The 18,724-nt window shown below is 43.2% G+C and overlaps 2 protein-coding genes across 5 annotated transcripts in view; both read right to left on the bottom strand.

Moving 5' to 3' along the window:
• The window catches only part of LOC122541578 (zinc finger protein 271-like), a 652,600-nt gene that overhangs the window by 196,578 nt on the left and 437,298 nt on the right, over positions 1–18,724 (bottom strand). The gene's annotated exons all lie outside the window — the stretch shown is intronic.
• LOC122541201 overlaps positions 1–18,724 on the bottom strand; it is a 216,012-nt gene that overhangs the window by 7,103 nt on the left and 190,185 nt on the right. The window contains 3 exon segments of the mRNA XM_043677826.1: positions 3,273–3,329; positions 5,623–6,528; positions 13,010–13,083. Of these exon segments, the coding sequence (XP_043533761.1) occupies positions 3,273–3,329; positions 5,623–6,528; positions 13,010–13,083 (1,037 nt within the window).

Here is an 18,724-nt window from a genome sequence, read left to right as displayed (position 1 = left end):
GAAGAGGATCTGTCTATGATTCACATCACCATCGAAAGCAGAGTCTGATTCCACTCCTGAGAGCTGGCTCATTTTACTAACACTCACATCAGGGGTAATTCTCTGAATACTACCGACAGAGGTTTTTTTAAGATCCCTATGCTTTTGTCTGGCTCCACGGTATTGGTCAAACACTCACCACCTGAAGAGGATCTGTCTATGATTCACATCACCATCTAAAGCAGAGTCTGATTCCACTCCTGAGAGCTGGCTCATTTTATTAACACTCACATCAGGGGTAATTCTCTGAATACTACCGACAGAGGTTTTTTTAAGATCCCTATGCTTTAGTCTGGCTCCCAAATCCAATGGTCAGAAATAACAGCGAACTTTAAGAACTCTTCAATAGAAAGGATTTTGTTAAACTTGAGAGAGTGCAGAAAAGATTTACAAGGATATTGCCAGGTTGGAGGGTTTGAGTTACAGAGAGAAACTGAATATGCTGGGGTTTTGTTTCCCTTGGGGCATCAGAAGCTGAGGGGTGACCTTAGAGAGGTTTATAAAATCATGAGGGGGATGGATAGGGTAAATAGACAAGATCTTTTTCCTCGGGTGGGGGAACACAAAACTAGAGGGCAAAAGTTTAAAGTGAAAGGGAAAAGATTTAAAAAGGACGAGGGGTAATTTGTTCATGCAGGGGGTGATGTTTGTATGGAAGGAGGTGCGAAAGGAAGTGGTTGAGTTGGGTACAATTACAACATTTAAAAGGCATCTGAATGGGTATATGAAAAGAAAGTGTTTAGAGGAATATGGACCAAATGCTGGCAATGGGAGTTGGTCAGACTGGGATGTCAGGTCAGCACGGATGGATGTGGACTGATAGGTCTACTATTCAATAACAAATGATCATAGTACCATAGAAGCTTACACTGCAGAAGCATGCCATTCAATCCATCAAGTCTGCACCAACAGTCCAAAGAGCATCCCAACCAGACTACTCCCCCACCCCACTCCCCATAATCCTGCATTGCCCATGGCTAATCCATCTAACTTACACATCAGTAGACACTACAGGCAATTTTAACATGGCCACTCCACCTCCTGAGGGAGGAAACCCACACAGACACATGGAAAACATGCAAACTCCACACATCAGTTCTCTGAGGCCGGATTCGAACCTGGGTCATCGGTGCTATGAGGCAATAGTGCTAACTACTGAGACACTGCAGAACAGTGTTTTCTAATTCCCAACTCTCTGCTTTTTGGTCCTCTGTTCACCACAATGTTTCTGCAGCTGTCAGTCTAGTTTAGTCACTCCCTCATATTAACCTTCCATAGTCTACCAAAGAAACCATAGTTTCTTTCTTATTGGTCGATCTCCCTGCCTGTCAAGACCAAGAAGTGAAGATTTGAGTATACTTTGTGCACAACTGGTTTATCCATCCATCACCTGCTCTGACTGATCCACACCAAACGTCAGTGGTCCTGCATCCCTCTGTCAAAACCACTCATTATTCCAGGACCATCCTGAAAAGATAACTCAACCTCTATTCCCCAAAATTGACTTAGTTATGTTGCAGCTGTACACCGCTCTTTATATTGTTTAGACCCAATATAAAGAACTGTGTTCAGTTCTGGGAAGCGTACCTTAGGAAGGATATATTGGCCTTGCAAGCAGCATAGTGTGGATTCACCAGAATGTTCCTGGGGCTAAAAGGGTTAAATTATGAAGACAGGTTGCACAGACTGAGCTTGTATTTCCTTTAATGTAACACATTCAGGGATGGTCTATTTGAAGTGATTAAGATGAGGAAAGGTTGAACAAGCTGGGCTTGTATTCACGGGTTTTTACAAGAGTAAGAGATGACTCGATTGTGTAAAAAAAATTCTGTTAAATTTGGACTGTGGATGTAAAAAGATCATGAAACCAAGATACTACAAGAGAAGACTACAGTTTTCAAAAATCAAGGAACAGAGCAAGACTGATCAGGGTGATGTCAACAAGCAGTTCTTCAAGGGGACTCAAAATCTGGAACTCTCTCCAATAGAAAAATCTGTTGAGGCTGAGTGTCAACTGAAAATTTCAATTCTGAGCTTTATAGGTTTATTGTTAAGTCAGGGATTCAATAGTTACTAAGTCAAGGCAAGTAGAAAGAGTTAAGATATGGATAGCCATGACCTGACTGAATGGTCTAACAGGCTCGAGAGATGACTCGTTCCGATGTTCCTTAAATCACTTTCAATTGCTCATTTCAAAAAACAAATGGTTAAAGTCAAAGGACAAAAACAAAGAACTGTGGATGCTGGAAATCTGAAACAGAAATTGCTGGAGAACTTCAGCAGGTCTGCAGTATCTGTGGAGAGAAAGCAGTCAATGTTTCCAGTGACCCTTCTTTAAAATTGGTCAGTATCATCCTCTTCAAACTCCAGCTGAACTTCTGACCCAATACCATATCCTATCATATAGATCCCTACTCCCCCCTCCTATATCATCTCCTATATCCAATACACCCATCCCATATTAGTCCATCTCTTGTTTAAATCCTCTTCCAGGCCATTGCTGCTTCTGGACTCGACTAGACCATTCCAATGCCCTCCAAGCTCCACCCTCCATAAACATCAGCTCAGCTAAGACTCTAAACTCTCTATCCTAAGACTCTAAACTCACACACCTATCATCCCTGTGTTCACTGAACTACACTGGCTCCCAGTGCCCCAATTTAAAATTCTAACGCTCCAATACAAATTGCTCCATTGCCTCAGCCTTTCTTATCTCTACCACTAGTAAATAGATCTCCGTCCGAGATCCATACATCCTTCCAATTCTGGTCCATACCACACCCACCCTATCTGCTTCACTTCATCGTTGACTTCTTTGGCTGGCCCAAGGATGACTTCCATTCAGGGTCACGAATGTCTGCTATGTGTCCTCGTGTGACTGATTAACTGATCCTCGACCTTCAGATGTTAGGGCATATGGGCAGGGCCTCCCGCAGTGTAGACATTGAACAGCAGCATGTATTTCTCTACTTCTCTGCCTCATTAAGGTGTGGGGACTCAGATCATGATGAAATTTGACAGTCAAGTTGCCACCATTCTGAACGATTGACAGCCAGCTTTTCTCAGTCATTGAGGTCAATGCTGCCATCTTTCAAATGGTGCCTTTGCATCATTTTCTCTCTCCTACCTGGAACAATGGGCACTTGAGAAAAGAGGGAGTGGTCGGAATAGCATTTTACAGCCATCCAGACACAACGGCCAGAACATCGAAATTGATTTTGTAGTAGTTTTACCTGAATGTTCGTAGACCTGCCTTTGAGAAGGAAACCAGAGTTTGAATCCAGAGGAAGCTGCAGTGACATTGATAATGGAATTTTCCGTGTGCTGTTACGTGCCACTGATGCACAGTCCAGGTCTTGCTGTCGGTCAGGAATGTGGTGACATCAATTGTTTTGTACACTTAGAGTTTTTTTTTCCTTTCAACAGTCTTTCTAAGTTTGTAAATTCTTTCAGCGGAGATGAATGTTGCTGTCCCTAGCCGCTGTAAAGAGAATGGAGATGAGCTTCCTACCTCATCCTCTGCAGTGTAAGCTGCTGCAGTCCAAACCATACTGCTGCAATTTGTAGGCTGAATGGAGATAGCTGATCTTATGTTGGATCTCATCAATGGATGCCTTTTCAGACAGGTGGCTTTAGAGTCAAAAAGTGTGGTGCTGGAAAAGCACAGCTGGTCAGGCAGCATCCGAGGAGCAGGAGAGTCAACGTTTCGAGCACGAGTTTCCTGATGAAGAGCTCATGAAACATCGGTTCTCCTGCTTCTCGGATGCTGCCTGACCGGCTGTGCTTTTCCAGCATCACACTTTTCAACTCCGAGCTCCAGCATCTGCAGTCCTCACTTTCTCCTAGTGGCTGCAGAGGTCTGGGAAGTGCTCAACATATTCTAGAGTTTCAGATTCAACATATACGGGGAGGTGGAATATCTGCCTGACCAGGTGAGAGTCGATAGGAGCTTTGTTTTGGCAGCATTAAAGAACAGGCAAAGTATCTTGTATAGAGACTTGAAAAGATTGAGATTGGATTACAAATCTGTTGCAGAGTAAGCAGCAACACTGCAGCCATCCGCTAGTGTATGTTGCTTGATTTGATTTTTGAATGTAGAAGATCAATATAAATGAGTCTCCCATCGAGAGGGTGTTTAATCGAGAGCATTTGATCTTTGATGAGGTGAACAGTCACGGTCAGGTAGATTGTAAATAGAATAGGCATGGTCACACAGCCTTGCTTGACACCTGGATTTGGAAAGTTTCTGTTTCAGATCTCTCACTCAAAGACAGTTACAGTCATATCATCAAGAAACAACTAAATGATTGGGATGGAGCTCCTTGGGGCACAATCCACAAAACTTTGCAATTTACTGAGTTAAATACTTTGGTCTCATCAGTAAATGTGACGAAGAATTCTGGGATGTATTTGCTAACATAGACCACGTTGGAGGTTCCTCTGGAAGTTCCAAAGCCAACTCAAATGATATACCTGTGATATTTGAGCCACACGGGAGACTAATGGCTGCTGGGACATTTATTGACTTGCCAGAACGAACATTTTGAACAGCTCATCAACCATGAATCCACAGGGGCAGCTGATATCCTCTAGTCTATCCCCTCATGTCCTCTGGTAAAATCCATGGGTGAGTCACCATCAATAAGAGTGCTGCAACAAGCAAACAGATGACAAACAACAAAATCGGCAGCCCCCATGGTATTCCAGTTGAGGTTTACAAAGTTGGTCAACATTCACAGAAGGTGTGATCCCATTCACTCATGGTCCAGCTTTAGAGGAGGAATTTCCCCAAACCCAACATCAAGGATATGGTAACTGTAATAATTACCATGAAGGGAGATAAATCATGTTGTGGACTCTATTCAGCTATTTACCTCTTGTCCACAGCAGGAAATGTACTGACACACATTCTCCTAAATCACCCACTTCCTATGACTGAGGACATCCTCCCAGAGACACAGTGATATTTGTGCATAGGTTGGAGCTTCTATACATATTGATGTCCTCATTTAGTGATGTTTGATGATCAGGTCAAACATTAAAATCGCTTTCTTAAAACAATTGGTGAAACTGATGGTGAGAGAGGTTTGACACAGACCCTGCTGAGACAGTGCTTTGGAATGACAGCTACCCCTTTTTGTGTGCAGTGGAGGGTAAATAACCGACAGCTGTCAGTGCAACAGAAGCAGGTGACCCAAATCCAAGTCCTTGTGGTGACATCGGTATCTGGTGAGAGAGGAGGTAGTGAAACAATCCTGGAAGTATTTGTTACCAGTGTAGGTTTGGTGCTGTTTTAGGAGGCCCAACAACCTTGTGAAGGTTTTATTCCAGAACTCTCATTGATACGGTATTCTCTCCTTGGAATGCATTGCTGGATCAGGATGCTACACTGTGTGAAAACCTAGTCATGCATCTCAGATCTGAATGGTTTCTCACTCTGCTTTATGCTTCAGGAAATCAAAGAAGTGGGTGAAAGCCTTGTCAGAAACAGTTCACTTGAAGTGTCTTTGGAAACCCTCTGATGTCCTGACAGGTTTGAAGATAGTACAGTTCCTTTAATGCTAACCTCACAGTTAGCAGGTTACTTCCCAGTGTGGATCTTCTGATGGACCAGGAGCTTCGAGGACCTTGGGAATGATTTATCACACATCTCGCAGGTAAATGGTCTCTGCTCTGCATGAATACATTCGTGTGTGCGGAGGTTCGATGACTGCGAGAATGATTTTTCACATATCTCACATATGAATGGTTTCTCCCCTGTGTGAATACGTTGGTGTGTGCGAAGTGTGGATGAAGTTGAGAATGATTTTTTGCATACCTCGCATGTGAATGGTTTCTCCCCTGTGTGAATCCGCTGGTGTTTGCGAAGGTTTGATGAGTCTGAGAATAATTTGTCGCATACCTCACATGTGAATGGTTTCTCCCCCGTGTGTACACGTTGATGTGCACGGAGAGTGGATGAATCTGAGAATGATTTATCACACACTTCGCAGGGGAATGGTTTCTCCCCTGTGTGAATGCGTTGGTGTGCACGGAGATTAGATGAGTGTAAGAATGATTTATCACACACCTCACACGTGAACGGTTTCTCTCCTGTGTGAACCCTTCGGTGTATGCGAAGGGTCAACGAGTGAGAGAATGACTTGTCACATGCCTTACACATGAATGGCTTTTCTCCAGTGTGAATACGTCGGTGTTTGCGGAGGGTGGATGAGTGTGAGAATGATTTGTCACACACTTCACATGTAAATGGTTTCTCCCCTGTATGAATGCGTTGGTGTGCACGGAGTTTTGATGACTCTGAGAATGATTTGTCACATTCCTCACACGTGAATGGTTTCTCCCCTGTGTGAGTGCGTTGGTGTGTGTGGAGATTCCCCAATTGCGAGAATGATTTGCCACAAACCTCACATGTGAATATTTTCTCCCCTGTGCGAATACGTCGATCAGTCATAAGCATTGACAACTGAGTAAAGATTTGGTTTTTCACTCATGAACACGTTTCCCTTGCACAAAGCTGCCCTTGTGTTAACAGTGAAACTTGTGTTAAGACGTCTTATCAGCTGTTGAGCTCTCCTCAGACATGAGCGGCCTCCAATCTGTAAGAATGAGTCAGTTGTTGATGAGGCTCGATGGATGATTGAATTGTCACTACACTTGAAGCCACACACTTCCTCCTAGCTTCACCCTGACTGATCACCCACAGCCAAATCTTCAGAAAGGTTGGTTCTGTTGGAAAGTTCCACACCACTGACCAGTTTCAGATCTGATGATGTGTCAAAGCTCCCCTGACCCGACTGATTTCCAGATGATGGTTTCACTGCCCAAACTTCTCTGTGTTGAGCAATACTGTGAAGGGACTGGATGTCTTCCCACACTTGTGCAATTGTTTCTGGGGGATGATCAGAGGCAGTATCTATCCTGTCTTTATTCTCTGGTGTAGTGCAGTGCAATCCTTCTGAAAAACAGGAAAAGACACCATGATTTCCACCAACTCCCTCTCTTCCTTTTCTTAAGGGTCTGACTCCTCAGTGTAAGACTGTTCCACAGTGAATACCAATCTGCATTCAAATACAAATCCTTTCTTTCCCTCACTTGACTGTCACACACTGTTTCTAGCAGATATACTGGATAGTGACCAGGAGCAGACAATGTGGCTTCTCTCGCTCCTCCCCCTAGTCCCTCCCACATCTCAGGCAACATGAAGCAAATTGTAAAGAAAAAAACGGTGAAATTAAGTCCAGTTGCTCTGATAAAGACCAATTTTACATTCTTTTGTATGAAACACAATTGGGAGAAGTGATAATTCAATCTAGAATTTTCCATTTCTCCCCTTAGATTAACAATTCAGAGTTTAACAACCATCCTGTCTGCATCCTGACTGGCATATTCATTCACCACACTTGTGCTCTAACCTATAGTTGCTTAGAGTCTGACAACATCATACTTTTAAAATTTTTCATCTTTGATTTTACATCTGTCCGTTGTGACTCCTCCCTATCTCCAATTTCCTCCAACATCACAACCCTCCTAGATCTCTATACTTCTCCAATTCTAGCCTCATATGCTTCTCCCATTTTGACTGCGACACCATTGGTAGCAATGCCTTTGGCTGCCAAGACCCCAACCTTTCGAATTCTCTCACCGACCCTCTCCATCTCACCTTCCTCCTTTAACACTCTCCTACAACACACCTCATTGTTAAGCATATCTCTGCAAATACCTCATGTAACCGGTGTCAGTGTTTGGTTGATAACTGAATTGTGGACAATTGTCAATGCGATTTTATGGAATTCGCCCTGACATTATCTTGAAGTTTAGTTTGAGTGATCTCAGGGATGGGAGCTGCTTGCTCAGGAATGATGTCAATTTGTTTTTGACAAATGCCTTTCTTCTTGATCACTTCTGCTTTGTTGTATTGCAGGGGTTCATCATGAGCTAATTTTTTTCTCAAAGATGTACAGCCAGACTGTCAAGCCAGAAACTCAGCAAATGTTCTGGGGACCAAAATTCAAATCCTGCCATGGCAGAAGTTGGAAACTGAATTCAATAAAAATCTGGAATTAACAGTCTAATAATGAATTGTGAAACCATTGTTGATTGTTGGGAATAACCCATCTGGTTCACTAATATCCTTTAGGAAAGGAAATCTGTCATTCTTATCTGCTCTGGCCTACATGTGACTTCAGATCCACAGCAATGTGGTTGACTTCTAACTATCTTCTGGGCAATTAGGGATGGGCAACAAATGCTGGCCGAGCCAGAAACACCCACATCCCATGAGTGAATTTTAAACAAAAAAAACCAGTGCAGAGAAAGATCAGGGAGGGAGTCTGCATCCTAAAGGGGCACCTTCCAGTGCTCCTTGACACACTGAGCTCAAAGCCATATGCAGCCATCTCTACCCTGCTCTGTGAGGTTTTAACCCTTCAAGGTTATAACCCTATCTCTTCACAGCGAGTCTGCCCCTCACTGGGAGACTGCTTCAGGTGGTAAACCGGGAGTGGAATCATGCTGCTCCAAATGAATACATATTCACTTCCCAAAATTTTAGACAAAAATCAACATACTTGAATTTGTATTGCACCCAAGGTGCTCTGCAGGAATGTTAACTATATTTGGAAACTTGCTGAAAATGTGTTGCTGGAAAAGCGCAGCAGGTCAGGCAGCATCCAAGGAGCAGGAGAATCGACGTTTCGGGCATGAGCCCTTCTTCAGGAATGAAGAAGGGCTCATTCCCGAAACGTCGATTCTCCTGCTCCTTGGATTCTGCCTGACCTACTGCGCTTTTCCAGCAACACATTTTCAGCTCTGATCTCCAGCATCTGCAGTCCTCACTTTCTCCTCGTATATTTGGAAACTTGTTATGTATACATTAACTGCTACATTACTGAAATAAATACACTTCAAAACTATTCACTTTCTTTAAATCTGGTTGTTGTCAAAGGAATCTTTGTTTTTGTTCCTGAATAAGTTCGGGAGATAGGATGCTAGGAGGTCTTGGAGAAATTTGAAAAGACAGGAAATATCCAGTGAACTGAGCATTCACAGTCCACAGAATAAAAATGGTGTGAGACTTTTCAAAGTTTATACCTTGGCTCCTGACTGTATCAACACGAAGAGTTTTGTTGTATGCATTGAACATTTTTCATATCATGTCTTCCCTGACTTTATTGTGTGCACTGAGAGACAGCAAGTTGTTAGGTTGTAAATTATTCCATTAATCAAATGCTTTTAAGCTTAATTTTTAAATTAATTAATTCTGTTGATGTTGAATTCCAGTAATTGGATATAATGCATCCATTCTTAAACGCTGGAGTCTGAAATTTGAAAAAAAAGGGTGTTAGGAACTGCAATAGTTTGAGTACTTCAGTTTATCAATATGAGTGAGCTCTGTGAATTGCTTACTTTTTAAAAAAAATTAAGCTTCTTTAAATATATGGAATGAACTGCCAGCGGAAGTGGTTGAGGCGGGTACATCAAGAATATTTAAAAGGTATTTGGACAAATACATGGATAGGAAAACATGAGAAGGATATGGACCAAGTGGGGGTCCATATGTGGTTAAATGGGATTAGTGTGGACAGGCATTTTGGTCGGCATGGACCAGTTTGGGCCAAAGGGCCTGTCTCCGTGCTGTAGGACTATAACCAGCTCCCAACACACAGAACTCAACAACAGGAAATCAGTAAGAATCCTCAGACCCCTACATCTCCAGATAATGACATCTCACCTTCTCATATTCAGGAATGAGCCATCAACAAAACTCTGCCTGGAAATCAGAGGGAAATGCTTCCAATAAACACACTCAATATCCAACACACAGCTCCAGTCAAACAGTTCAGCACAAAGCACCGAGTAAACAGCTCTCTCAGCTGGATCTTCTCACACAGCATAAGGGACATTTCCACCCCTGACTGCCCACCAGGATAGTCAGACTGCCTAAAGATTGGTGTGGATATTATGGGATACAATTTGTATAAAAGCTGCTCCTTCACTCACCATCTCCTCACTGGGTTTTCAGTCCCTATAGGAAGTGAACCAGCTCTGGAAGAGGAAGAGGAGACAATGGGCAGAGTGGGTGGGCTCTCTGATTGAAGTCTCTCACAGCCAATCCTCCTTCGTCAGTTAGCTACGTGAAGAAGGAGCAGCGCTCTGAAGGCTAGTGCTTCCAAATAAACTTATTGGACTATAAGCTGGTGTCGTGTGATTTTTGACTTTGTCCATCACAGTCCAACACCGACACCTCCACATCACAATCAATCCACATATTTCTGAAGGTGCTGGGTATTTGGTTCGGGGGGGGGGCTGGGGCGTGCGCCAAGTCTTGGGAGGAGCGATTCAGCAAAGTGAGGCAGAAACTGGGCAGATGGAAGCTATGGCTGCTCTCCATTGCGGGAAAAAACCTGGTCATCAGGTGTGAGGCACTGTCATTGCTATTATACCCAGAACCTATTCCCAGAACCTGTGCCATAAATCCCATTTAAATCTTTCCTTTCTCACCTTAAACCTATGCCAAATACTTTTAGACTGCCCTACCCTTGGCTATTCATCCCATCCATGCCCCTCATGATTTTATAAACTTCTGTCAGATCACCCCTCAGCCTCCAACGCTCCAGTGAAAATAGCCCCAGCCTATTCAGCTTCTCCCTGTCACTGAAACCGTCCAATCCTGGCAACATCCTTGTAAAATCTTTTCTGAACTCTTTCAAGTTTAACCACAGCATTCCTATTGCAGAGAGACCACAATCAAATGCAGTATTTCAAAAGTTGCCTAACCACTATCCTGTACAGTTGCAACATAACCTCCCAACTCCAACACTCAATGTACTGACCAAAGGTAAGCGTACCAAATGCCTTCTCCACCATCCTGTCCACTTTCAAAATACTGTGGACCTGCACCTCAAGGTCTTTTTGTTCGACCACACTCCCCAGGATCTTAACATTGAGTGAATAAGTCCTGCCCTGCTTTGCTCTATCAAAAAGCAGCACCTCACATTTATCTAAATTATGCTTAATCTGCAACTCCTCAGCCCATCTGATCAAGGCCCCATTGTACTCTGCGGTAATCTTTTTCATGGTCCACTATACCACCAATTTCAATATCATCAAGTATTTAATACAATGACAGTTACATGGAAGCGAAGCTATTTAAGTGTGATGTGTGTGATCAAGCATTCATATTGTTATCAATACTTGTGAATCATGAACACATTCACACTAGGGAGAAACTATTCAAGTATGAAATGTGTAACAGGAGCTTCACAGAATCATCAAACCTGATCAGACATTAGTCAAAGATGTGATGCTGAAAAAGCACAGCCAGTCAGGCCGCATCCGAGGAGCAGAAGAATCAATGTTTCAGCCATAAGCCCTTCATCAGGAAGCCAGTCTCTGTGGCTCAATTGATTAGCACGTTCAGATGTTAACCAAAAAGCTGATCAAGCACTCGCCCATTCACACCAGGGAAACGAACATTCACATGTGATGTATAAAACAAATCCTTCTCCAGCTCATTGAAGTTCTTCTGTATCAGAGGACCATTTAAATGTGTGAGACAAGACTCTCACACTCCCTACAACACTCAGGAATTACCAAATTATTCACACTGTGGAGAAACCATTCACCTCTCAGGTAATTTCACATAGTCAGCATATCTCTTGACACATACAGAGGAAAGGAAAAAGTCTGTGATGGAGTTGGTGTGGGGTTGGGAACTCAGCAGAAGATTGAAGAGGATGACACTGACCAGTTGTTATTGGAAATAAGAGGGGAGAGAGCAATTGAGAGGAACTTAAGGAATATAGAAACTGGAGTAATCTCTTGAGCCTGTTACACCATTCATTAACTTTTCAAGGACTCTATTGGTTTTCGGGAGAAGTTGTGGCTTATCTTTTCTCTTCAGGATAGCCCTGGAGTAATGTCCAGTTTGACAGAGAAAAGCAAATGCACTCATGCTTAATGTGACCCAGTTCATGTTACACCCTCGAAAATTCATTTCATGTTTTGACTCATGTACAAATGATTTGTCATTCTAACTGATCTAAAGTTTGGTGCAGTGATTATGGTGTTGTTATTTGTTCTGTTTCATCAGTTTTCTGTAGATTTGTAACTCACAATGAATTCAATTTTCAGCTTAGCCCCAACTTCCTGATTTATCAGAACGCTGTGTTCCTGAGCACTCAGGAACCCACAGAAATACTCAGGATCCCACAGTAAGGGTCAGGTGTACAGTATATTGGTCAATGTCACCGTGGGATGGGATACTTTATGTCTTCCGCAGTTTCCTTCCACTCGGAGTGGTGTAGCTTCAAGTTCTAATGTTTTCTAAAATCTTAACAAAACATCAAAGTTAAAATGCACTTTTTTTTGTGAACACTCTGTATTAAAAAAAAGCAAAGAAATTTTAATGCAATACTTCCATTTGGCTAAAGCATGACCACTGACACAATTGTTTTTGTAACAGGCGTTGTAGAATTTCAAACAAATCAGGGCTGAAGGCCCTCTATCAGTTTGTTTTAAGGTTACATTGTTGATAATTTTAAAAAGGACCTAGTGTTGTATAATATTAATGTAAAAACAAAATTTGCCCTATTACATAGCCCACAAAACACCATTGAATTGAGGTCCTAATTCAAATAAGGCAAATCAGTTACTCTGATATTTTCTGAACCAGTATTTTAACAAACCAAAATATTTAAATATCAAACACTTTCAGTATGGCATAATTTATATTGAAACTTCCTTTTTTTTGACTCAAGTATTAGTACAATATTAATTTCAGCGTTTCTCGTTTTTTTTCGCATCCTCTCGATGAAATTACACTTATAAAAAATAAGAAAACCGTCTCAGCGGGCCAAACGGTGCTGCAGTCCAGAGGAAAGGCTCACCGAGTTGAGCCCTCAGCCCAGAAACAGAGTCCCACAGCAAACACCCAGACAAAGCCTTCCCAGCAGTCAATGTACTTCACTGCCGGGATCCAAGCGGACCAGCTCCGCTTTCTCCCCCTTTTCCCGGTGATGCCATGTTGTCCTAAACGTACTTCTAAGGGGAGGTGTGGGCAATCAAGTGATAACATTAAGTACCACCAAACTTTGATTAGATGTTTTTCTTTGAAGTTCCTGATTTCTAACTTATTTAATGCTTCAGAGCTTCAAACCTCACCACTAGAGGATTTTAACCCCCTTTTACTGAGGGGACTTTAACTCCCTTTTTCCCAGTAATGCATGATTCCAAAAGCAATCTCGTCGGCGTGCAAGTGCATAAGTTATCTCAGAGATTCCGTCACTACAGAGTCCTAGGGGGATGAGGGGTCGACTAAGTGGTAGATCCAGGAGAGAAATCAAGGTAAATCTTATCTCGTGGGCCCATCCATCTCATGCAACCGGCACTCAGACAATTACTTACTCAGTCCACCTGGAAGCTCCGTGTACGTTGGAATCCCACTGCTGCCACCAAATGTTAAGTTTTTTTTCCCCCTGAAATCCTTACACACTTGATGCAACTGCAACATGGTAACTTATGTGAACAAGCAAAATTTATTAACCACAATACAAGCTTTGGAGAAACCCTGAACACTCTTTGCCATGCTTGCAAGGCATGTCCAGGGAAGCTCTCTAGACAAAGGAAATGGTCCTTCCTTTACACAAAAGCTTTAATCACAGTTAATAATGCCCATGAGACAACCCCCAAGCCATTCCCCTCACAGTCACATACCACTCAAGACAATGCATTGACCACATCACCTCCAGAAACAGTGTAATGCAAATCATTCCTTAATGGTCAGATCTGTGGCAAATTTTTTTTTGTAACTATAGGGGAGTAGTCAAATTCCAACCTTAATGTTCTTATTGATTCCCAAATAGGGGATGAAAATGTAAACAGCTCTGAATGACAAGGAAATGGCCATGTAAATGGCTCTGGATAATAGGAGATGATAACGTAATTTCTTACAATCTATCTATAAGACACAGGCATTCCACCCTAGCCTCGGGGCATCCAATTTCCTGCAGATCAGCAGAGGAAAGTTAATTCTTTATTTTTACAATAGGAGTAATATTTCTCTGGGATTGAGTCTCTGCATCAGATTGGAAAACAGTGAAAATTTGTTTTCAATATATAGATAGTTTATTTACTTCTTTTGTACAATAAACTTATATTCTGTTGTAAACGAACATATATCGTCAATATTCACATTGGAAAAGGGCAGTGAGAGTGAGAATACTGAGATACAGACTGCTGGATTAGATGGGATTGTGTTTGACAAAGAGGAGGTTTTAGCAATTTTGCAAGATCGGAAAATAAATAAGACCCCTGGGCCAGGTGGGATTTATCTTCGGATTCTCTGGGATGCCAAGGAGGAGATGGCAGAGACTTTGGCTTTGATCTTTAAGATATCATTTCAACAGGAGTAGTGCCAGAAGACTGGAGGATAGCAAACGTTGTTCTCTTGTTCAAGAAAGGGGGTTGGGACAACCCTGGTAATTAAGGCCAGTGAGCCTTACTTCAGTTCTGGGGTAAGGTGTTGGAAAGGTTATAAGAGATAGGATTTATAATCATCTGGAAAATAATAATTTGATTAGGGATAGTCAACACAATTTTATGAACGGTAGGTCATGCCTAACTAACCTTATTGAGTTCTTCAAGAACAGGAGAATACAGGCAGATGTAAAGGCACGGTGGCCCAGTGGTTAGCACTGCTGCCTCACAGCGCCTGTAGACCCGGGTTCAATTCCCGACTCAGGCGACTGACTGTGTGGAGTTTGCACATTCTCCCCGTGTCTGCGTGGGTTTCCTCCGGGTGCTCCGGTTTCCTCCCACAATCCAAAGATGTGCGGGTCAGGTGAATTGGCCATGCTAAATTGCCCGTAGTGATAGGTTAAAGGGGTAAAGGTAGGGGTATGGGTGGGTTGCGCTTCGGCGGGTCGGTGTGGACTTGTTGGGCCGAAGGGCCTGTTTCCACACTGTAAGTAATCTAATCTAAAAAAGCTGCTAATGTGGTGTATGTGGACTTCAGTAAGGCATTTGAAAAGGTTCCACACAGTAGGCTATTGCACAAAATATGGAGGCATGGGATTGAGGGTGATTTAGCAAACTCGATCAGAAATTGGCTAGCTGAAAGAAGGTGGTTGATGGGAAATGTTCATCCTGGAGCTCCGTTACCAGTGGTGTGCCGCAAGGATCAGTTTTGGGGCCGCTGCTGTTTGTCATTTTTATAACTGAGCTTGATGTGGGTGTAGAAGAGTGGGTTAGTAAAGGTGCGGAAGACACTAGGTAGACAGTTGTGGATAGTGCCAAAGGATGTTGTGGGTTACAGAGGGACATAGATAAGATGCAGAGCTGGGCGGGGAAGTGGCAAATGGAATTTAATGTGGAAAAGTGAGAGTAGTTCTCTTCAGAAGAAATAACAAGAATGCAGAGTACTGGGCTAATGGTAAAATTCTTGGCAGTATAGATGAACAGATCTCAGTGTCCAGGTGCATAAATCCCTGAAAGTTGCCACCCAGGTTGAAAGGGTTGTTAAGGTATATGATGCATTGGTATTTATTGATAGGGGAATTGAGTTTTGATGTCATGCTTCAGCTGTACAAGACACTGGTAAGGCCGTACCTGGAGTATTGCATACAATTCTGGTCACTGCGTTATAGAAGATGTGGAAGCTTTGGAAAGGGTTCAGAGGAGATTTACTAGAAATTTGCCTGGTATGGAAGGAAGGTCTTATGAGGAAAGGCTGTGGGAACTGAGGCTGTTTTCGTTGGAGAGAAGATGATTGAGAGGTGACTTAATCGAGATGTAAAAGATATTCAGAGGGTTGGATAGGGTGGACAGTGAGAGCCTTTTTTCTCAGATGGTGAAGGCTAACATGAGGGGACAGAGCTTTAAATTGAGGGGTGATAGGTTTAGGACAGATATCAGGAGTAGTTTCTTTACTCAGAGTAGTAGAGGCATGGAACACCCTGCCTGCAACAGTAGTAGACTCGCCGACGTGAAGGGCATTTAATGGTCATTGGATGTACATATGGATAATAATGGAATGGTGTAGGTTAGATGGGCATTAGATTAATTTCACAGGCTGGTGCAATATCGAGGGCTGAAGGGCCTGTACTGTGCTGTAACGTTCTACATTCTAACATCTACAGCTTCAAGAGAACATGCTTCAGTTACTAAACATCACATTAACTCTGATAAAAATTAAACATGATCATAAGAACATTAGAACTAGGAGCAGAAGCAGGCTATTCAGTCTCTTGCTCCTGCTCTGCCATTTAATACGACCTTGGCTGATCACAACTTCACTTTCCTGCCTGCTCTCCACAACCTTCAACCCACTACTCATGAAATATGTTGATTTCCTCAATGTCTGGAACCACCGCAGTCTGGGGCCATAAATTCCAAAGATTCACATCCTCATCTAGATTTTAGATCCGCTACCTCTTATTCTAAAATTATGACCTCTTGTTCTCGATAATAGATTGCCCTTTTATTCTTCCAACCAAAATACATGACCTCACATTTATCCAGGTTAAACTTAATCTGCCAGACTTTAGCCCATTCACCTAACCTATCCCTATCAACTTGTAGATTTCTTATTTCTTCATTGCAACTGATTTTCCCTTATATTTATTGTCATCTGGAAATCTGGCTACCTTCTACACCTGCATCCCAGTTATTAATATAGATTGTAAATATTTGGGGCCCAAGAACGGAAGATGATGGCACTCCGCTATTTACAACTCACCAACCGAAAAGACCCATTTATCCTGAAGGCTTTCTGTTGGTTAGCCAATCCTCTAAGTTAATATATTACACTCAACTCCATCTGATCTTACCTTGTGTTAATCTTTTGTGTAGCACCTTATCAAATGCCTTCTGGAAGTCTAGATACATAACAGCTATCAGACCCCGCCATGATCAACTTTACTCATTACATCGTCAAAGAATTCTAGCAAATTTGTCAAATGTCTTTTCGCCTTCATAAAACCATGCTGACTGTGACATATTTTGACTTACCAAATGTTCTATTTAATTTCCTCAATGATGGATTCCAACAATTTCCCAATGACAGATGTTAAACTAACTGATCTGTGGTTTCTGATTTTCTGCCACCCTCCCTTTTTGAATAAGTTCATTATATTAGCATTCTTCCAATCCACAGGAATCTTCTCTGCATCCATGATATTTTAGAATATTATAACCAATGCATCCACTGTCTCTGTTGCCACTTCCTTTAAGACCCTGGGATGTAGGTCATCAGACCTGGGGACATGTCTGTCTTTAATCCCAATAGTTTGTACAGGACTTTCTCCCAAGCGATGATGATTGTTTTTAAATCCCTCATGTTTTTAACTTCTGCATTACTTGTAACCATTAGAATGGTTTCAGTGTGCTCCATCGTGAAAACTGAAGCAAAATACTGATTTAACAATTCTGCCATATCTGTGTTCCCCACTATTAACTACCAGTAGGTCCATTCCCCCCGGCACCCACACCTCTCTTCCTCCCCCCCCCCCATCTCTACCCAAGGCCCCAAAGAAACCTTCCACATCTGGCAGAGATTTTCCTGCACCTCCACACATCATCTACTGTGTCCGTTGCTCTCAATGTGGTCGCCTCTACATTGAGGTAAAAACAAGGACTGCAGATGCTGGAAACCAGATTCTAGATTAGAATGGTGCTGGAAAAGCACAGCAGGTCAGGCAGCATAAGAGGAGCAGGAAAATTGACGTTTCGGGCAAAAGCCCTTCATTAGGAATATAGGCAGAGTACCTGCAGGGTGGAGAGATAAATGAGAGGAAGGTGGGGGTGGGGAGAAAGTTGCATAGAGTAAAATAGGTGAATGGGGTGGGGATGAAGGTGATAGGTAAGAGAGGAGGGTGAAGTGGATAGCAGGAAAGGAAGAGAGGCAGGTAGGACAAGTCATGGGGACAGTGCTGAGCTGGAGATGATGGTTTGGTGATGGGGTCATGGACAAGGGGGCGGTAGGAGGAGGTGTCTTCGAATTGGCGTCTGGCTTCAGTGGTGTAGAGGTCAGTGTGCCAGACCGCCACTGCACGCCCTTTATCCGCTGGCTTGATGGGTGAGGTCAGGATTGGAACAGAGGAGGTAGAGGGCTGCGTGTTGTGAGGGTGAGAGGTTGGAGTGGGGGAGGGCGGTAGACAGGTTGAGGCTGTTAATGTCCCGGCGGCAGTTGGAAATGAAGAGGTCGAGGGCGGGTAATAGGCCAGCACGGGGTGTCCAGGTGGATGGAATGTGTTGGAGGCGGGCAAAGAAGTCCTGGGAAGGTGGGCGGGTGTCCTGATTGTAAAAGTAAGCTCGGAGGCGGAGGCAGCAGAAGGAGTGTCCGAATTCACGGCGTGTATTAAATTCATTGATGCGTGGGCGGAGGGGGATGAAGGTGAGTCCTTTTCTGAGGACTGATCATTTGTCCTCAGTGAGGGGGAGGTCTGGAGGGATGATGAAAACTCAGCAGGGCTGGGAGCTTGAATCTGGTGTAGGTGTAGAGCTGGGAGTGGAGGTGGAGCCTGTAACTGGAGTGGGTGTGGTGGGGGGGAAATGAGGGTGGAGTCATGAGCAGCGGTGGTGTTTCCCTCAGGGTTCTGGGGCACGGGGATGGTGACAGTGGGATCTGCAGGGTGCGTGTCAGCAGAATGCAGGTGAGTGGCGTTGGTGGGGGTGGAAGTGGTAT

Source organism: Chiloscyllium plagiosum, chromosome 37 (assembly GCF_004010195.1).
Source record: "Chiloscyllium plagiosum isolate BGI_BamShark_2017 chromosome 37, ASM401019v2, whole genome shotgun sequence".
Lineage (NCBI taxonomy): Eukaryota > Metazoa > Chordata > Chondrichthyes > Orectolobiformes > Hemiscylliidae > Chiloscyllium > Chiloscyllium plagiosum.
This window is presented reverse-complemented; position numbering and strand designations above follow the sequence as displayed.